Source organism: Larus michahellis, chromosome 7 (assembly GCF_964199755.1).
Source record: "Larus michahellis chromosome 7, bLarMic1.1, whole genome shotgun sequence".
Taxonomy (NCBI): domain Eukaryota; kingdom Metazoa; phylum Chordata; class Aves; order Charadriiformes; family Laridae; genus Larus; species Larus michahellis.
Genome location: NC_133902.1, coordinates 32,250,047 through 32,272,034, shown reverse-complemented (window position 1 = coordinate 32,272,034; position 21,988 = coordinate 32,250,047). Strand labels below are relative to the sequence as shown.

The 21,988-nt window shown below is 37.9% G+C and overlaps 1 protein-coding gene across 2 annotated transcripts in view; it reads right to left on the bottom strand.

Moving 5' to 3' along the window:
• The window catches only part of CWC22 (CWC22 spliceosome associated protein homolog), a 34,324-nt gene extending 18,580 nt beyond the window's left edge, over positions 1 to 15,744 (bottom strand). The window contains exons 1-14 of one of the 2 annotated variants that reach the window (XM_074594413.1): positions 15,658 to 15,744; positions 14,964 to 15,075; positions 11,987 to 12,054; positions 11,040 to 11,156; positions 10,680 to 10,937; positions 10,075 to 10,203; positions 7,625 to 7,793; positions 7,199 to 7,252; positions 6,143 to 6,278; positions 5,850 to 6,056; positions 5,667 to 5,729; positions 5,217 to 5,309; positions 3,912 to 3,993; positions 2,697 to 2,757 (exon numbers count right to left, since the gene is read on the bottom strand). In XM_074594413.1, the coding sequence (XP_074450514.1) occupies positions 2,697 to 2,757; positions 3,912 to 3,993; positions 5,217 to 5,309; positions 5,667 to 5,729; positions 5,850 to 6,056; positions 6,143 to 6,278; positions 7,199 to 7,252; positions 7,625 to 7,793; positions 10,075 to 10,203; positions 10,680 to 10,937; positions 11,040 to 11,156; positions 11,987 to 12,054; positions 14,964 to 14,990 (1,464 nt within the window). In that variant the 5' untranslated portion in view covers positions 14,991 to 15,075; positions 15,658 to 15,744. Of the gene's footprint in view, positions 1 to 2,696; positions 2,758 to 3,911; positions 3,994 to 5,216; positions 5,310 to 5,666; positions 5,730 to 5,849; positions 6,057 to 6,142; positions 6,279 to 7,198; positions 7,253 to 7,624; positions 7,794 to 10,074; positions 10,204 to 10,679; positions 10,938 to 11,039; positions 11,157 to 11,986; positions 12,055 to 14,963; positions 15,076 to 15,492 lie in introns of both variants that reach the window. The other variant, XM_074594414.1, reaches the window with a different exon arrangement.
• Positions 15,745 to 21,988: the final 6,244 nt, after the last annotated feature.

Here is a 21,988-nt window from a genome sequence, read left to right as displayed (position 1 = left end):
GGTTCAATCAGAAGATACTAAACTTGAAAGAATAAAAGATTACTTTCCTTGTTTAGAAACTGGCAGTTAATTCAAGCAGAAATTCCTGCTGAGTGCATTCAGTTTTTCGTCCACATGGACAGACTCCAGTCCCATAAATCCTTGAATAATTTTATTGTCTGTACCTGGTTGTTCTCTCTGCTCTCACACTGATCAGGCAATCTCTTTTCTTTTTTTCCTTTTGCCCCCATAAACACTTCTTAGGAGCTCTAAGTCTATACAATGAGCAAGTCAAAGCTCTCACATCTTTGATTGAGGTGAGGTGAAAAGTAATGATGGTTATTAGGGGAAAAAAAGAAATCTGCACAAAGAAGCCGCCTCATATTATAAAAGATGAAGCTTTACAGCAGTTTTTAACCTTGAACTGTAGAAATTCCTACAACTAGTACTGGATCATAGGCTGATACTAATTTATTTTTATCTTTTTAGACAGATATACACTTGCACACACAAAGTGCCAAAAAATAACTTCTGCATCTGTTTTAAAAGCATCTCATTCATAGCAATTACAGCTGAATCATAACTACATCACCTCACATTCTTCTTTTTTTAATAGGGTGGTGTGCTAACCAAAATAAATTATCTAAGTACCATAAACTGTAATAATTAAATAATAAATTCTTATTCATCTAGATGTTCTAGTTTTCAAAGAATGTTATAAATTTTAATATGAAAACCCGTGCTTAGTGAATTTTTACACATTTTCCAAAGCACAAAGTGATAGGAAAGAATCTGTTGGAATGAGATGTTAATGGAACAAAGTAATATTGTCTAGAGACTGGACCAGACAGCTGGTGGGATATCAACATTTTGTCTCCTCCAATCACTTGCTCTCTAAAGAGACACGAAATTCAGAGGAAACATTTCAGAGATTATAGTGCTGTTAGTCACAAAGCTACTGTACTCTAAATTAGTTAGCGTTGTATTTAATTGATTCCCAAAAGTTCCATATATATACAATTTACCCAAGTTTTCTTGAGGCTCAAAACTAGACCCGGATTTGCTCTGAGAGCTTTCCTACAAAATCAGGAGTAACAATTGTGTTTGCGGTGCAGCAGGAAAAAAACCAAACATATTTGTACATTAACATTAATGTAGCTTTAATTTGTGACTGTTAGGGGTCATAAAGTTTCTCAAAGCTGAGACTGAAATAAATTAGCACCCCATAAAGTATATGAAAAGTAACACCTTGAATTCTTCTGTGTATGTCTGGTTATTTTTATTTGCAGCAAAGGATTCACAGAAAGGAAAAGAAAATAGCCTAGTAGCAAATATTAAGTCAAAACTCAAAAATAGCAAGTGAAGTGGTGAAAGAAAATCTACCTTCTTTACACGTTTAAGATTCTGATTTATGGATTGGGTTTTTTTGGTTGTTTTTTAATCCCTTCATTAAATTTATTTTTTCTGAGTAAATCTTGCCCACAGAATAGTTAGTAGTTGACAGAGACTGCAATGGTATTAAATACTAACAGTTGAGTGGTTCTCTGAGCAGTTACAATGTCTGTAACACTGCTTGTTAGGTATCTCCACTGTATGATCTAGCACGTATATTCTAGATTGTTCTCTCATTTCTTTATGGTTGAATTGATTTGCAGGATTTTCTTTTTTCTCTTTAGAATTCTTCAGGTTATGCTTCACTAAGCATCATAATCCTATGCATGCTTAGTATTGCATTTCATTCACAGAATTAAAGAATTAGATTAGAAAATACACAACAATCATCTGAATTCTTTGTTTACTTCCATATAAATTGCTTAACAACAAAATAGAAGAACTGAAAAAATAACAGGCAAACAATTTCTGATTACTAGGTTAAACCACATTTTCAAAGAACCCCTAGCTCAGATCTCCACTTACTAGTTACTATTATACTAATAAGGTTACTTCTACACACATTGTTTCAAATAAAACAGAGTAGTGATAATTAAAGCCACAAGAAAATTAACAGCTCTCTCAAGTGCAAATCTCATGATGATAGCTTACAGCTGACTGAAAAGCTGTTTATATAATTGGGTATTTACATTCTACCAGGATCTAGCATAAGTACTAGCTGAAGGACAGTTTCCTTTACATGAAAACATACCAACTGTATTGATCTTACACATAGTGTCTGAAGACAAAACATATTTTGTCTGACTATCTCCAAGATTACACCAAAGCACACATACTTAAAAGTGCTTTATTTCGATACACTTATCATTCCAAGAGGACTGTGAAAGCAACAAACCACCACATTCTTTTAGGACTATGCTAAATTTCAAGTCCCACTGATAAAGTCTACAGCTGCCTGCAAATATGATCTTCAACTCCAAGCTCTTTCAGAGACAGAGCTCCAAGAGTGACTGCCATGCTACAGTACTTTTGTCAGAGGATAAGTGTTTCAACAGTCCAACGAATAAATATTTTCAAACAGGCTATGAGCAAACATTTGACCTGCTTGACAGAAAGACGCAATTGCCCAAGATAAATGTCTTATGAACTATGTGTCAGCTTATTTGCTCTAAAGGTTGTAAGACTCATTTTAAAGAGCAACAGCTGTAAGAAGTCACTCTCATCTCCTTGCTAGGTCCGAGGCCAAGAGTAAGGATTCTGAATACTACCACAGTACTATTTCTTAATAACGTTAATAACAAAAAAGAATAAGAAGTAAGACTTACAGTTTGGCTTTCAGGGAAGTCCATCTTCAGCAATTTGTGAGCACATTCCTCAAAGTCTAAGCTGCAATAATAGAAAAAATACTTCTCATTATCTGTGCAATGTACGCTACACTAAAACCATTTCAGAATTATATTGATTGTTAGATGCTTTATTTCAAAACAGTTGAAGTTTCAGCACCAATTAACATTCAGAAAGCTGTTTCTTTGGCTGGGATTTTTTGTTGTCATGGGTTGTTTTTTTTTTTTAATAAATATTTTGTATTTCATGAGTTTGTAACTGAAAATTAGCTGAAGTCATTACATTTGCAGGCAATTTGAAAACAAGATGACTTGGGTCATTATTACTATTACATCACCTTACAAAACTCAGCAAAGCACAAACATGTGAGCTCATTTTGCACATCCTGAAAAACACTGAAATGCAGGCACTGTACATAAGCTCCAAAACCAGTATACAACACACTTTCCTCTTCACACTCCCATTCTTGCATATTGAAAGCCTTTAGCTACCAGAAAGAACCTCCCCACACTGAAGCGTAGGATGAATAAATTTCAGTATCACAAGAAAAGTATTGAACAGTAACTTCAAGAAATGTAAGAGCCTTTCATACATCTCAGTATGGTATTAATTCATATATCTAATGATCAATACCACAACTACATTATCTCACTCCTCAGGGAGTTCAGACCTGCAGAATATTGTGGGCCATACCTACTTTTAACGATGGAATTGAGAGGCGTGCAATGGGTTTATCTCTCCTTTCACCCAGGTGTCACAGGAGCTACAGTGTCATGTTTTGTTTGTGCCATGTGCTGCAAGGGGATTTCATTCTCAAGACGAACAAATACAGTACACTTCAGGGTTGGTATCTTATTGTCTTACTATCTTATACTTATTGTCCAAACAATGCAGATGGCAACAGGCTCAGAAAGTACCATGCTGCAGAACTCCTTACTCTCAGAAATTCTTAAAATGCTGTATAATCTGAAGATCAGTGACTTTTATTCACTCAGAAAATTCTAATTACAGCAATCTTGACAGAAAAGTCCCAGTGCACTACTCACACATCTTGAAACAAACAGGATTTATCTTAGAATGAGAATCCAGTAACCATTTGTCAAAACACTAAAAAGGAATTTAGAAAGGAAAAGAATTCTAGTTCACCCATTTCAAAAGAACTACACTCATAAGTGTACAAGTTATATTATATTTACCTTGACTGAATAGCAAGATAAATTGTACGACGGAAGGAGACCAGGTTAATTTCTGTTTTGTCATGGACAGTGACTTTCTGACCTGGGAAAGAAAACCATGGTTTGGTAAAGAGCAAAAGATAAGTAACCTCTTAGAACAGCTCTATTTATTAATTACTAAGTCTGAAACACACTGTATAATACTTTTTCTATAAATATTTAGGACTGTTTAGCAGGTATATTATTGTTTACTATTATTTTCACAGAGAAGAAAAAAGTAATCAGTGTTTGCCTCATCTGTAACTAACAGGTAAATATTCAGAGACACAGCTGTAAGAGGATAACTCCCCATTTAAAGGCTTTTCACATGACTTAGCTGGCAAAATGCAAATGCAACCTCTAGATTTAACATTTCTTGCCCACATTATTAGGAAGGTATTTTCTGCATTATTTAGCTATACAACATTTTATGTAGCCTCCCTGATTTTAACAGGAAATTCTTTGTTTCTGTTATGTGTACGAACTATGTTACAGCATTCTGCAAAAGTTCTGTTTTGTCCTGGAACAAGTGTAGAAAAATCTGTCCCAAACCACAACCACTCCTCAAACATCTTCATTCATAAGGTATTCACTATTCCTTCATTCTTGTTTGGGAATAGCATAACTGATGAAAAGTTATGTGAATTCTCATACTTTTCATCAGCCTGGAAGCTCTGTTCTTCCATGAAATACTCTGGCAAACTGTTGAAGAAATCCATTCCTGGTATTCCACGAGAACAGAACTTGGCTGGCTATTCAATTACTCACACAGTCTACGCAAACATTTCCGTTATGCTTTTCCATCAATTTTTTTCCTAGGAATCAAATATATGTGTAAACACTGACTGCTTGCACTAATGATCAAGAAAGGGGGCTGAAATGAACTAAAAAATGACATAGAGGATGTAAACACAGTTGTAAGAAAGCCTGTTCTGATTTTGGAAGTGACTTAAAAAACATGACAGAGCATTAAAAAGTGTCCAGAAAGGTTGTCTTTATTAGTTTTTAAGGAACTGTTTTCATGTTCGTTATATTTAGCATCTTATGTTTACAAGGCTTTTCTTGCATGGAACTGATACAGCCAAGACCAATCAGGCCAAGCTGCTTTTTATTTTCTGCCTGTGCTGAATGCTAGTAAACACTTAGATCTGAGAATAATTTAAGATGAAAACATCCCTTAACATTTGAACATTCTTATTTTCACAAAATTTATAACAAGTTAAGCCTTTCTTTCGTGTTTCATCTACAGTCAATCAATCACTAGTAAGGTCCCAGTCACATACTCACCATCTTCATCTTCCTCTTCATCTTCTTCATCTTCCTCGCTACTTCCAGCCTCTTGATCTGCTTCAGATTCACTGTCACCTTCATCGAGAATTTCTGAAAGAGCAGTATCCCAGATTAAAGGAACCTAGACCACAGTAGCTTTAGTATCAAAAAAAAAAAAATTGATCCAACACCCAAGAGTGAAAGGGTCTCTCAGGTGGAGAACGTGGCAGAGTCAAAAAAGTAGGTATGTCATAACCAAATGAAAATGTAGCTGGAGAAACAATACTGAAGAAAATAGCAGGAATACATTGGAAAGGTCTGTGATGAACTGAAAGACAGTTTTCTGGGACACAGTTATCACCCACTGTTAAATAAAGGTTGGTAACAGTAGTTGGACAAATAAAAGCTCTGTAAATGTGTAAATATATAAATATTATATATAAAATTTTTATACACGCACCCCCTTACCTTTCTTCAGTGTCTTGTATTTCTCTTCATTTTCCATAAAGTTCGGATCCATCTTGAAAACATCTTTAGAATAAAAGAGAGTCTTTATTTAAAATACAAAATGAAGATAACAATGAACATTTAATCTCAAATTTGTTTTCATGAGGAATGCAGTCATCGAACTCTCTTCTGTTTTTAACTTACTAAGAACATCCTCTGGGTTGTAGTCATCTTCTAATGGCAACATATGAGTAAACTGATCCTCCTCTTCCACTAGATCTAATCCCTCTGGAATGATTGGATGATCCTTGAAGCCATCCTTCCGTACAGCAAACATGACTTCTATCATATACTGAACGCGCATATCAATTTTAGATTCATGCAGAATGTGTCGAAGACGGTCAAAGATTGCTTGGAAAAAGACAGAAATGTAAATATAAGAAAGATTTACCAATACAAACACCAAAAAGACAAATGTTCTGGCTAATTATACTTACCATTAATACCTCTAGGAGAAACTTCTGTTAATTTGAGCCCGCTCTCTTTAATAAATCCAATTGCTACTTCAATACTGTCATCAGTAGGCCTTTCAAGAAGCAAAGTGAGCATTTCCAAACATAAAACCTCATGAGCCTATGGAAAGAATATCAGTAAAGAATTAGAACGTACAATGTTACACTATTATTTCAGTGATTTACTTCACGGAGCAGTCCAGCCTTTGAGGATACTACGTTCTTGTTTAATCACACACAAGGCAACTATAGTGGGACAAAGCTATTTAGGAGGAACTCAAAATTTCAAATACAATTTTACCACCCATATTTACACAACTTTGTAGTGAATGCGACTATGCTATTCAGATGAACAAGTAAGCAATGAAAAACATTTTGCCATTAAAAAAAAAACCAGAATGCATTTCCAAGAAATAAACCACCACTTACATTATAGGAAGTTCTAAGTGTATTGTGTCTACAATGAAATCAGGTCCTCCAACATCAGACATATAAGCAAATGTCAGATCTCAGATTAGTTTCCTCTTTACCAAAATGCTGTATACTCCCAATGCATTCCTGAAACACTGCTTCTTGACATTATTTAAATTGGAGTATCCTGATTTCTAACAGATAAGAGAGTGGCATAGGGCGAGATACAAATTTGATTTAGATGCAACTGAGTTTAGTTCTGCCTACACAGATGTTTAAAGTCAGATGACAGTGTTGCAAGAAAACTGTTTACATCTGCAGGACAGAGCCTCAGATGAAGCATGCTTTGCTTCAAGATTTGTCTGAATACTAGCCCAAACATATTTACGAAGTCTGGGGAAGCTCTGAGGTATAAATGTAACGGTAAGCAATAACAACTGCATAGGAAATTATCAATGTCTTTTCTAAAAAGACCCTAACAACTTAGAGCAGGCTTAAAAGGAAACGTGGATTCAGATTTTCAGTAGCCATGAGAACAGGAAGAGCATCTTCACTTAGGCTACTGCTGTCTTGAAACTAAAGAAACAGCCATACAGAGTTTGGACTGAGTAGAAACGTGAAGTAACATACCACATTCTGATTCATCAAATGTGCAACAAACTTTGAAGATGTTAGACAGAGTTGCTGCAAAAGAAATAAAATAGGAAATTTTAAAACATCTTATATGGAAGAAAAAATTTACTTACTAAGATTTGTGCATCTCACAATCAAATTAAGTCATGAAACTAACTATTTTGGGATACTGATAGTTGCTCACAATTAGGGCTATACACGTTAAAAAAAAAAAAAAAGATAAACTATCACAGTACCACCCCAGAATAGGTTGTCAAGCTGTCACGATAATCTAATACTACTATACTTAATGTACTAACGATAGGTTCTGACCCATAGGTCTTGGTTGTATTCCTTTGAAATACGTAACCTGAACACACTCAATACAAGGTTAACACAGCAGAATTACAAGTTTGAACATGTTGCTTTTCACATTTTACGTACCTTATCGTTTCTGCGATATCCTTTGCGAAAGTTTAGTATCAACCTCTTGAGAATCAATTCACCAATATTGGGAAACTTTGAATTGATAATTGCCACAAGAGCTGCATAAACATGGGTAAAAATTGGAGAGGCACTCTGAGCTTGCAAAATGGATCTAGACAGCAATCCCCTGCAAAAACACATAAGTTTAATATTTTTCTGGTAATAAAACATTTAATGTTTTTATTCAATACACTTCACATAAAATAATATTGTACAGGTGGAATAGTCAGAAGATACCAGATGGTCATTTTCAAACTGTTGTTTATCATGCCACAAATGGGGTTTTGCAAAACGTGTTGCCCAAATGTGCCTGAGCCGAGAAATTCTTAAAATAATACCTCATCTTTCATTAAATATAGTTCCTATTAGAGCTACATTTGAAAATAAGCACGTACAAATTCTTTATCTCATATCCTGCAATTATCCCTTTTTAACTCCAACACAGGGCCTTCTTAGCTTGGAAATTTGCATGATTGTGCTCTTTCTTTTCCTCAGTTGAAAAAACAAAATCCTGTTTGTGACCAAAAAAAATACCTGCTCTGCAACTGTTGACGAAAAACACAGAACTGTGTTCAAGTATAACAACTTAAAACAAGCAAAACAAATGTCTAAGAAAGAAAAGTTGTATTTCCATAAAAGATCCCTATCAATAAAGATCTACCTAGAAGTAACAAAACTGAATGTTCAGTAAAACCAGAATGGGTAAAGTAATGCTTTTCAATGCTTTTCTCAAATGAAACTGCATCCTTTCAAATAATTATTGTTTTGGAACTGAGAACTGATTATAAAAGACTACTGCTTAGAGCCTAAATGAACATAAACACAGGGCTCACGAGATACTAGTTCTTCTATTGTACTAAAGGTGTCTCTTACGTTTATATCAAGACTGAAGTCTGACAAGAATTGAGACCTTTTTTCCTCCCCTCTCAGTTTTGCTTTTTCTAAAGCTTTAGCCCATAGAATTTGACTGTTGCTGTATTACCCCATTACAAATGGACGAGGCAGGGGGGGAAAAAGCCCTCCAAATGTGAATCTTCAAAGCACACACTGGTATACAACTCTATCTTCTCTGTGGTTTATCGAAATCTTACAAAAAAACCCTCCTACATGGTACTAAATACAAACTGCATGAAGGACCTTATTCCTACCTACTTTGAAGCTGACAAATGGAATAGAACTCATTTCATGCTAATGCACAGAAAGAGAGCATTTCATTTTGAAACTATTACTTACTTCTTGCTTACAAACTGAAACCTGTCTGGTTCAGATCCGACTTACCCTCTACTTAGAAAACACAGAAAAAGCACTTTACAGCAAAGTAAAATTTCGTGTCATTACTTTATATGCATCTTTGTGCAAATTTGGAAGTCAAAATTAAGTGTAAGAAGGGAAATGGTGTCAGTTTCCTTCTACATTGTTTTGAAATGTGTAAGCTTATAAGCCACACACACACAAACTTCCACAGACAACTATATTCTAAGAACATTCAATAAGCTAATTTTTAAACTAAAATATTACTGCTTTATGAAAACTAAGCTTTGGGGACATGAAATGCTGGCAAGTAAAAAGCAGTTCTACAACAGACTGTTCAAGACTTCATTATTATTTTTAACAGAAATCACATTTGGGAACTATTTGCTCACTCTCTAGATTTTACTGAATTCTCTTATTTTTATGCTATTTACAGGATTCTGATCTTTGCATCAGCTATGGCATACATGAAACCAATACACTCCTTCGCTATAACCTCCTCCAATAACTGATTAAGTTGTGACAAAAAAAGTGTTGCTATCTGTTTGAAACGTAATAGAATTATTTATGGATATTTTGTTCAGAGGGTTTTTTTGTTGGTGATTGGTTGGTTTTGTTTAAGTGATAGTCATTTAAACTCTAACTGATCTAACTCCTTTAGACCAGCATATTTAACCTCTACTGACATCAAAATTAAAGCAAGGAAACTCATCACACAATACTTGCACAGTCACCATGACTTAGTACTTAGCTCAAATAGCGTACAAATCTTTTTTCTACATTAAAATAAAAAATCCAGCCAGATAACTGTAATAAAATTTTTTTTGCTAAATACTGGCTACAAATATTATTTGTCCCACAGAAAAAAAATCCCAGAATACAAAAGTAAATAGACATAGACACCTGTAAACCATTCAAGTAAAACGCGGGGGTAAAACCTTTAAGAAAAGGAAACACACAGCATCTGTTGGACTCTTATTCCTTCCCCACCAGTTGAGCAGTCCCCAAAGTAGAGGGCTACACTGCATAGGCCAATATAGCCTAATGTTAATTTTAAAATTTAACTAGCATCCATACGCTACACACAGTGAGGTATAGATGAACAGTATACATATTAGCAGAAAAGCAAAAGAACTGTTTTAAATACTAAGACTTACCTTCCCCGAACAATATTTTCCTGAAGGAGCTCATGAATGATATTTTCTATATTAGAAACGTTCACTTTATTGACCAGACCATTGATTGACTTCTTCAAGGCTTCCCAACTCATCCTCTGATATGCCAAGCTATTGGAAACATATCACAAATTATAAATGCATAAATTTGAGGTAGCACCGAGTGGGTTTTCATAAATATATATGAAACTTGAATGTACGTTGCAATAAGTAAAATAGCTAAGAAAATATTCACTGCATAAATAAGACGACTAGTTTGCAATTACGCATTTAACTACTTGGAAATCACTGCACCAACATGATACACCAAAATGTTATTCTCCACAGATATGGTATAACCCAGTATGTTCAGTTTTCTAAGATATTCCCAAAAATTTCTGGTCATGTGGTCACCCCACTTTCCCATTTACAGTTTGCAGCAGAAGCAGGTACAGTCACAATCTGATTCTCTTATTCTTCTGATAAAAATATACCTTCAAAAGAATGATTATAGCCTGCAAAAGATATTCCATTTTCACCAACATTCATTAAAACCCTTTACAGTTTTGCTTTTCAGTAAAAATTCTAATATATTACTTTCAACTCACCTATTTTTATCAGTGATTTGCTCTTGCATCATCCTGAGCTTGGCAGGCGGAATATATGCACCACCTGTGCGAGTAAGGATTGGATCCACTTCTTCTTTCTTCTTCTTTGAAGTGGTCTCATCATGAGCAAGTGAGCTCTGGTCTGTCGACCTCTCTGGACTCCTACGATCAGGTGATGAATATCTTCTCTGCTTCCTTCGATCAGATTCTCTCTCCTCCCATTTCTCATAGTGTCTGTCTCTCCCCCTTTCCATCCTTCTAAAAACAAAACACAACACCCAAGGGTTTGTGAAAAGTGTTCACGTTTTATTCTTTGAAACAAGTATTTTATTACTGATCATGAAAGAGCTTGATACTCACCTTCCTTCTGAAGTTCTGTCATCATAGTATTCCCTTCTTGAATATTCCTGATCATATCTGCCATCATCAGAGTACCTTCTCTTTCTGGGAGATGGAGACCTGTCATGCTCTACATCCCTATTTGCAACCCAAGACACAACATTCTTAGCAATAGGCTTAGAAAAACAATACTATTAATATCTACTTGCAATACAACGTTTCATATATACCAACTGTTCCACTTCTGCAACCTGAGTTTCAATATATGCATCATTCAAATAGAAGATACTCCTTTTATAATAATTTTTTGTCATAAAAAATAATAAAAAAAAAATCAAGCGAAGCATTGTAAAAGGAAGCTCCTCCTAGAACTTAAAATTAAATGCTAAACAGTAATGACATCAAATACCAGTGGTAAATTCAGCACCATGCATTCCTTGGAATGTACGTACGTACGTTTCACCTACTTTTGCCTATGTAGCATAAAACTGAACAGACACTATTAGAAAAAAGTAATATTGTGTTTAGTACAAGAGGTTTCTTCCAATTAAAATGTAAAAATAAAAGTAAACTGGCAACAGTTCTTCTTACGCCTCAGTAGACTGCACTTCAAATTATATCTCTCCACCTTTTGCTGGCATCAATAATCTTGCTCTGAAGCGACAATTGTGGCATCAGCAATACGTGAGTCCAAGCAAAAAGCTGGCATCTAATTTCCATTTTCAAGTCCCTTGACAATTCAACTGAATGCTAGGGATTTTTTAAAGCCTTATTTTTAATAACAAATCTATTTAGTTACTGCTATATTGACATTCAAGTATTTTATTAAACCTACACTTATTTTTCACTGCTCAGTTACAGTAACACATAAAAAAACAGAACCTGATTATTATTTTTTTTAAACTTATTTAACTCATTATATGAGCTACATACACAGAATTGTAGGGTATAAAAGTCAATCATTCTACCTGTCCTCTGGAGACAAACTTCTTTGGCGTGAACTGTAGTTTTCCTTCCTTTCATAACTGGAACCATGCTTTTAAGAAAACAGAAGGAAAAATCAAGCTCTAACATCATATGTTTACTACTATGAGCACTTATATCTTGAGATCAAAGAGTTCCATGTCTTTGGTTCCCTATTCCTTCAAATAAAGCTAATGGTAGTCAGTTATGACAAGGAGTGATGGTTCTAAATAACACGTAGTTAAGCAGCTGGACTCCCTGCTACAGGATGAGGCAGATGCCAAATGCTTACATGGGGTCAAGAGACTGGACGAACACCGAAGAAAAATTCACATGTGTTACCAAAGAAATCATCTGGCTCACAAAACTGCAAATAGTCAGAGACTACGAAAGCATATGGGTGAGTACTTTTATGGTTGCCCTGTGCCTAAACTTTTCAAGCCATCTGCTATCTATTACTGCTGGAGCCTAGAATAGACGGACCTTCAGTCTGCCCTTCCTGCTTCCTTCTCCCATATGCCATTTTACACTTTGTTGCATTGCATGCAATACCATTAACAGAATTCTACCACTTCCTGTTTGAACACTGTCTTTCCTCTCTCCTAAAGATCCCCGTTATTGCATAATTTTTCCCTTACCTTTCCCCTTTTTACTAACCATTATTTATTTTCTCATGAGCCATTCCTAGCTTTATACATTATAAACATCTAAGTTACACTGTTCCACTTCACAGATCCTGGAAGTAAATTTAATTCTAGATTTTTGAAATCTAATTTTTTAGGACTGTTTAAGTGATAAACACTTAAATAGTTCACAGCAAATTCTGTGGTCTGAACCATGACATAGAATTATGGAATCACACACAAAAACCAGAATATGACAATATCTACAACACACAAAGACAATGACCTCATCAAGATATTTCAAAACTACTTTGGTACAGCTAAGCAGCAGCTTTTATGACCTCTATACTTTCATTGTAAAGGTCCTCTCTTCCCTTACTATATTATTTAGGATTTTTCGGAACCACAATCTCACGTTATCAGCCATTCATCAGCTATGAAATAGGTAATGCTTCACCTTGATGAAGAAACTCAACAGAAGGTGCTTATGCAACTTCATGGAACTTTTTGCAGAAATATTCATCTCATTTGTTGAAGTGGCATTCTGTCCATTAACATGTTGCCACACTAGTTTTTGCCCCACCAAAGAACCAGTTAAAAGTGTTGGTTAGTAGAATAATGACACCTCCTTCATAAGCAGACCCGAGACAGTTATACCCAATGATCTCCAAAAACTTAACTGGAAAGAAAACTATCGTTACTAAATGGCAAGTGTGGTGTTTACAATGAACTGTGCAAGTAAAATCAACATTGACTGAGGTTTCCTAAAGAAATAATGGCAACACAACGATTTATGAGCATCATCCTATCAACAGGCCACTAAGGGTGACTTGCTATCGCTCAAATTAGTGCATATATACATGTAAATATACATATTTCTATTTTTTACGCCACTATAACATATCCTAGAATATAGTCTTCTCTAGGGTACGTTTCTAACACTGTGTTAAAATTATTCCCACTATTATTTTGCATGAACCAAGACAATGGTACAAAACAAGTGGATTGCATCGTTTACTAGGAGCATGCATCCCTACGAAAGAACATCCATCTGACAATTTAATTCCAGAGTAACGTTATCTTTGACGGCAAAGCTAGTACAAGAAATTCCTGTATTTTCACCACAGTTTTCTTCCCATTTCAATACTCGTTTGTGGGACTATAACATATAGCAGACCACTGAAATCATTCAAGGTCCTTAAGTTGTTGGTTTTTTTCCCCAAAATAATGTAATGCAAAACTGTATCCTAAGCTTCCAAGAAACTGGTAATAAAAATCTTTGAAAAACACTGAACAGTTATTGTATTTGAATAATACTTAGCAGATGGGAAGAGGCGGGTCTTTTTAGCATGATCCAGTCTCATGAGTTCTACACCACCTGCCTTTGCCCAAGCAGACCCAAAAAGATAAGTGGTCACAGAAATAAAACGTTACAGGTGTCTCTGTATTTGGCAGTTCTCGTGTCTCCTTGCAAAAAGTGCTATGTTTGCTGAAGAACTTGTCACCCTCAGCTCTCTGTGGCCAGCTTTCTGCCACAAGTTAGTCTTCTTCCTTGCTCATTTTGATCAAAACTATTAATGGGAAGTGTCCAAGTGGTGTGCTTTCGCTAACTGGGTTATTTTGACAGATGACGGAGCGCTACCATAACCACCAGTTTGGGAAGATATGAGAAGATACCAAACTATCCCTCAAGCACCTCTATTAAAAACCACTTCAGTCAGAAAAGTTGGAACCAAAAGAGTGAAGAAGCCTATGCAGGGTTGAACCCTAGAAACACAGTCAGAGAAATACTATACATTTGAGACAGTGTACTAGAAGGGTATTGCTCTACTAACTGTCCCAAATTTAGTGTACTTTACAAATGTGGCGTTTCTAAATCATCATTTTATGAGAGTAATTTTAAACCAAGTTTTTTCTAAAAATCATTCCCATCCATTCAGAAACATACCACACACTTTTAAAAAGGAAAGCTTTAACTTTCACAGTAAGAAATACAGTTGCCACATTAACTGCTACTTCCTGTCTCTTTATCTTTTCATTCTAACATCACTGCTATAACATAATTTTTCAACACCTTTTTTCTTCATTCCTCCATATTTATTGTTGAGCCATCATTCATTCATTCACTTTTCACCAATTACTTTATCATTACATGTTAGTAACATTCAGAACTTCCACTGTTAAGACAACAGTAATTCACTGACTTCATAGTAATATTTCTCTTGTAAACATCTGCTATAAATTATGGGTACTGTTTGCTTTACATTCAGGGAGTTTTATTTAATACATCAACTGCAAACCTAACCAGCAGTAATAAGGGAATAAACAAACCTTACAATTTCAGTTTAAGAGCACTTACATTTACTTGTGTCACCCTGCTCTTCATCTTGACTTTCTATGTTTTATGAAGTTCTGAACGCACAGCAATAAGACAAGCCAAGGTGGAGTTCAGTGTATGAAAAACATTTCACCTACAACAAACGGAACACAATCAAAATTTTTCTACAGCACATGGTGCAGGAACCTGTGCTTTTAATTTGTCCTTTAAAGCTATGCTTGCGTAATTCCTTAAAACAAAACAAACAGTCCCCCCCCAAGCCTGGTCGGACCTCTTTAAGTTACACAGCACCTGCCATAGGCGGTAAAGGCTGCAGAAGGGCAGCCGGGAGTTCACCAGCCCCACCGCCGCGGCCACTCAGCACAGCCAGCCGCCAGACCCGGCGGCCAGGCCGCGGCAGGAGATGCCGAGGGCCTGCTCACGGGCCCAGCCCCAGGGCGCCCAGTCCCGGCCCCAGAGCTCTCCGCGGGGCTGTGCTACCACCGGCCCGCGCCACTCCCCCCGCCCGCTACCGAGCCGCGACCCGGTAGGGGAGGCCGCGACCACCCACCCCGCGGGCGCAGCCGGCCAGCAAGCCGCGCCCGGGGCCTCCCCTGGCGCCTGGGTCTCCCCCGACTCCGAGGGGGAAAGCGGGACGGGGAGCAGGGTGACTGGCCGCCCTGCCCGCAGGAGGGCCCCCACCCACCGCCCGCGGCCCACCCAGCCCCGCACCTACCTCCCACCGCCGCGCACGGACAGGAACAACGCCACTTCCGGCGGCGCGCAATGACCGCGCGGAGACGAGGCCCCGCCCAGCGGCTGCATTCGACGCGCGCACGCAGGCGGCTCCAGCCCCGCGGCAGGGCGAGCTTCCGGCCGCCCGGGTCCCGCTGCACGACGGGAAATGTAGTTCCGCGGCGGCGCCCCGGCCGCCATGTTGCGGGACCGACCGCCGCGGTTGTGGGGCCGGCGTTTGTCGGCCTCGTCTGTACTATTCCCTTTCAGTGTGTTATTTAGGCTAAAAATGCTTGTTGTTGCAGGGAAACAAAACCCACAACGGTAACTAAGCCGATAACTAAGTGACTCACTCCTCAGTGAGCCACTCTAAAGCAGACATGTTGCTCCTTTCAGTCCAGACTCTGCTTCTCTAGTGCCAACTGCCTCTCAGGCAAAGGCGTCTCAGAAAAAACAGCCCCACTGCTACCAGATGTGCAAGGTTCCTGTCAGAAATAGAGGTAATAGCAAACAAGCACTCAACTTACTTCCCTGAAGGAAGAGAAGCTGTCCAAAGTCTTCCAGAATCTCTGTAAAATGAAGAGAATTTGCTAAGTGGGTTTAGTATGCTTGCCCCTTAAGTAACACCCATAGCATGCACTTCTGTCCCACACTGCTGGGTAAACATTACTTCCAATATGTCCAGGACATCCATAATACATTATACCCTCTCGAGAGTTACAGTGCTGTTAGGATACCTGCTTATTAGAGGGATTTTTCTTGGCCTCTAAAAGTTTGAAGTAATTGAGCACCAGTGATTCACCCTAACAGAGGACCTGAGGCTTATTACAGGCACAAATTTGTTTGGATAGTGGAAAGTAAATGCATAGGGAGTTAAAAAAAAAAAAAAAGAAAAGTGCTATGTAATGTAAGGTCTTAAAATGCTTACGGTTCATTTTCAGCTCTTGCGAGATAATGAAAATAGACTCAAGGGGACACAGCAGATCAGGGTCAGAAAGGCCAAGAGCCAGATGGCATCTGCAGGGACAGCTGTAACCGAGCCGTGCGGCGTTACTGCTGCGCTGCAGACCGCCAGCATCCACGTGCAAGTCCCTGCGCGTGCATACGTCGTGGGACGCAGCATTTGCTGAGGAGAAGAAGGTGGCAACGAGGTGGGAGCAATGCTGAAAAAAATGCTGCTCACAATTTCCCCTTTCAAACAGAAGGGAGAAATGCATCAACAGCAGAGTAATTCTGATGAGCTGCAGAGTAGTACATTGGCCTTAATGCTGACTCACAGCCAGAAATACAGTATTATCTGCTAACATATTCCTTGCATTCCTCCCACAGCTGAAATTTGCTTAACTATGATATTCATAGGCCAATCCACAAGATGGTTTCCCAGGAGCGGTAGGTGGTTGCCTGCAGCATCCCTGCAAGGACCGGGGGGGTGAAAGCATGTCATTTCACGTGTCTTATTCCTGTTCCCCCTTCCCCTCCTGTGAGACCTGCACCCTGCACCCTCAATCATGTGCTCCAGTCATGGCAGTGGGAAAGCAGCTCCTTTACTTTCTCGCAACTAGGTAGCTGTCAAGAGGGAGGTGTCTTCCTCAGTACTGTAGAGTCCTTGCCCTGTCTCAAGCCCTCCGGGCAGCCCAGGTGGCCAGGTCTGTAGTCCAGAAGCTGGGGGACTCCTCGTTGTGCCTAAGGTCATGTAGCCTTCTTCTGCCACATGTTTTGCAGCCCCAACATGTTCCCTTGGTTCTCCAGGTTAGTGAGCCAATCTGAGTAAGTTTTTAGTGACTGTGGTCCTAAAACCTGCAAAACTCAAGTCCTCCTTAGCATTTTGTAAAGCAAGAAGGGACCGGGTAGCTGAACTGCTCACTTCAGGTGCAGAATGACTAAGAGGGGCACAAGGGCCTAATCTCCTCTGTGTTGTGATGCTGGCCAGTCACATACGCCAGGCAACAACAGTATGGGAACACAGTATGCATGGGGGAAAAAAGTAGAGATGCATTATTTCCTGAAACAATAGGAAAATGTTACTGAAACGTTGCAGAAAACCAGCTAATTCAATATACCACAAAGTATAGAATAAACAGTGAAATCAAAATGGTAAACTAAAGAAAGCAAAATGAAGATGTTTCATTTGAAAAAAAAAATACTATTTTGAAATTTATGACTCAAAGTTCTGTAAGAAAACTCATGTGAAGTAGAAGTCCTATTCAGTGCTTATTTTTGAGGAAAATCCCATCAATACAGAGTTATTGGAAATCTTCCATTGACTTATTCTGTAATATTTATTGCTTAGGCTACAAATTTTAAGCTCCACACTTTTTTGGAAAGCATAGTTCTCAATATCTTCTTGCTACTTTCTAAAAATTATTTACTGTCAGAATTTTTTTCGTGTTCACAACAGCTCATGCTTACATGCAGTCCCTGGAATAGCTAACGTTTTTAAAATGACCTTTCAGGACACTGATTTGCCTCCTTTATTATTCAGCAGTCTCATTCTTCTGTTAGTGCTTGATGTATACCCATGTGAGTCAGTTCTCATTGTGGGAATGAAACAAGGCTTCTGCTTTCTGAGGATTAAGATGTTGATTAAAAAGAAGGTAGTTACTGAAAGGATGGGGATATTTGTTACTCTTAATAACAAGGAAACTTTAATTTCTACATGGTCTGAAAGATTTTTCATTGCTTAAATACACGAGTAAAGAGCATTAGATGAGAGAATTAAAAATTTAGTTGTACTTACACGTTTAACCCATCACATTTTATTCCTTCTCATCAATATGGAAATACAGTATTTATTTTGCAAGAATTCTCTCAGGACAAGGCTATTTGTACTGAAACAAAATGTTTTTAAGCCCCAGTGATGTAAACCACCTCCTCATTGCGTCCTGTGGATTGCTCTGGAAAATCAGGACTACAATATCCTCTGTATCCAATTCTTGCTTGAAGTGAAGTGTGGGGCTGGTGAATTTGCAGAGCTGGGGCCTATCAGCTGTGATCTTGTAAACAGCGAGGGCTTAGCATGATGGCTTTGATTGGGGCCTTATTGCTTAATTGCTTATGGATTTTTTTTTAATGTTTGAGTTGCATATTGTCTAAGGGTAAAGGATAAGCTTAGTTATATAGCTTGCAAATGTTGCCATAATTATGCGTCACTTTAAATAGGGCTTGATTCTACCACCAGGTTCTGTCATGCAGATGATTACCAGTGACATTAGGACATTAAATCGCATAACCAGATGTCGTGAAATACTATAATTTAAAAGAACCATTCCTCCTCAGCATTTATGCTCACATTGAGTATATATTAGTAAATATTAGTCTAGTAATTTTTTGATTGAAATATAGGAAAACATTTTAATCATCATAGCTTTCATGTAGTCATGCCATATAGTTAAAATTCAGATCCAGCATTTCATTCTGCAAAAGTAAATGGATGCCACTGAGAGTCCATTGTCACGGTGCTTTTTGAAGAAGTGCTGGTTTTCATGAACACATCTATTTGGCTTGGTTGGCTTACAAAATATGGAGAGGAGAGAACAGGTGAAATACATAATCAAATAATTGTTTTGACATATTATTATGAACGCCCAATATTTGTTTTTGTTCTGCTGTCATCTGTTCTTAGCGTTCCTAAACCGATGCTGCCTCTTACTTTACTTTTGGACATGCATGTCGCTGTTTTAGCAGGGTCACTAGTAGTAATGAGAGCCATATTCAAAATGCAGATACATCTCCTTTTAATATAAAAAGTGGGGAGTTTGGCTCAAACTCATGTCTAAGAGGTTATTTACTACAGTTTTAGAGCCTACAATCCAAATTTCTGATCATTTCTAGACGTACTTTTTTCTGATTCGCAAAGCATAGGCTCTCCTGCAATATCAGTGCCCTTCTCATCCACCCTCCTTCGTTGTACCCGTTACTCACTTTCCCACTGCAGCACTTTTGTCATACTGCCTGCTAGACCTTTGCTTTTTCTTCTGGAAGCTTTCAATCACAAACAGCTTCTGAAGAGCAGCTCTGGTTCCTGCTCTCTGAAGGTATGATTCTTGGGGACACAGGGTGTTTGGGAATACTTGTGCTGCTTTCTGAGGAACACTGCTCATTGCCTGCCACGAGAGATTGCAGGTCTTATGGAAGGAATCCCTAGATCCTAAACCTGCTTTTACAGCAGGAAATGAAATGTGTGCCCCAACTCTACAAAGATTTCCAGTTTAGCACTCGTGAAAGAACTTTACTCTCATATTGTACTTATCAGGTTACCTGGAGCTGGGTTATTTTTTGGTTCTGGTTTTTTTTTTTATTTGAAGAAATATTACATAGGTAAAAGACAAATTTTAATCTATTAAACTATATAATTTCAATAATGGAAACTGTTCATGAAGCAATAAATACATTTCTAAGATTACACTTGAGTCAGGGTCCTTCGTGGGACACTTCAGTGTCTCAGCTAACTTGAAAGGACAGTCGCTTGGTTCTGCACCTTGCTTGTTTCTCATACCCTGCAAAGGGAAACGACTTGCCTTTTCCCCTGCTTCTTCCCAAATTTTATTAAGCTATGTATTCCTCTGATCCTTAATGATACCACATTCCTGGCTGTGGGAATGGAATAGCTTATTTTCTCCTCGATCGTGTAATTTCTGCTCAGGATTTCCGAGTTGTTTTTCCAGTTTTGCCAATGACTTGCTGCAATGCATTGGGCTAATTCCTAATCTTCCTCACTAATCAGAGAGCCCTTTTGTAAAACAACACAGAAAACACAGCTTCCTGGGGTGTGTTGAGGGTTTTGAGATCTAATTTATATTTGATTACAGTTTTTGTGTCTTTCTTTTGAGGATGAAACTATATGAATGCAATGCAAAAGTTGTCCCTACTTACTGCAGGGGGGTTGGACTACATGATCTTTAAAGGTACTTTCCAACCCAACACATTTGTGATTCTACGATTCTAATATTTTTAGTTGTTGGGGTTTTTTTTTAAATATTTTCTGATAATGTTCATTTTTAGAACTAGAAAATGAATTTAATAAAAATTTCTCAAGGTTGGAAAATACTACAAGTTTTTTTTTCTTTTTTTGTCTACGTTCTTAAATGAACTTATTTATTCTTTACTGAACATTACAGTACTTCTGTTTTGTCACATCTTGTATCACATCTGTAGCAGTCCTTTCATTGCAACAGGTATTACAAGCTTAAATCCTCAGTGCTCAACAAAAAAATCCCAACATAGCGAGTAGGGGACATTCATGATTTGACAGACTAAGTCTGGTTAATCTGGTGCAGCAGTTTGAGGCTTAGCCACCAAGATTTAAGCTGTCTGCCCTGCTCTTCTGTCCAAGACTATGATCCCACAGAAGAGTGAGAGAAAGTGAGCATCAGCCCATGACTGAGATGACTGCATATGCTATGTAGCATTCTAACCCAAAACCGCTTTGATTTAAATGAAGATAGGAGTCTTTGCTCTCAAGCACTTGAAGTGTTTACTAAATGAGTACAAATCTGTTCTCAAACTTTTCCAAAGTGCAGTAGTGCTATCGTAAAATTGTGCATCATACCCAATACAAATATTCTGCACTCCGGCGATAATAGCTATTTTTACTTACAAAGTCATAAAAGTCAACTTTCTCATTTACTTTGCAATACTAAGAAGGATAATCAATAAAGCAAGAAATCCCTAATCAAAACAAATGCAGGGATAGGATACATTAAATAATAACTGGGAAAAACACCTGATGTTTTTTCTGCTTATAACTAAATTTTAACTACAGAATTTGATTTCCTTGGCTTTCAAAATGATTTGTAACTGTGGCCCTTACACAGGAGACTGAAATCAGCATGTATCTGGGTGGTTATACAGATTCTGACAATATGAATTGTTAAATGCTTTCACTAGATATTCTGTGAACCCACTGGAAATACAACATTGCTTGCCCATGAACTCTCTATGGTTTCCCATTCTGCTGTGAAAGTAATCTTTTTCCTGACTCACACTGTGTAAACAGGTGTCATCAAATAAAAAGGCATATGGCATCAATGTGACAGCAGCATCTCACGAGAAGGACGTCCTGTGGCTGATGGCGCATGTACCATCACTCAGGCTGTCCCTCCAAACACCCTGGGGGAGCAAACACGGACGGCTGAGCGTTCACCTCAGAGGGAGCCTGAGGACAGGGATGAGAAATAAACAGTCTGCTTCGAGGTGCCTGCACCAGGAGACAACTGATTACCTCTGAGAAACGAGCTTATGTTTTAAAAGCAGCTGAATAACACAGGGTAACATAAATTACACTCTTCAGTTCCTCTGCTTAAATGTGGAAAGTGGAGCAGGGGCTGGGAAGG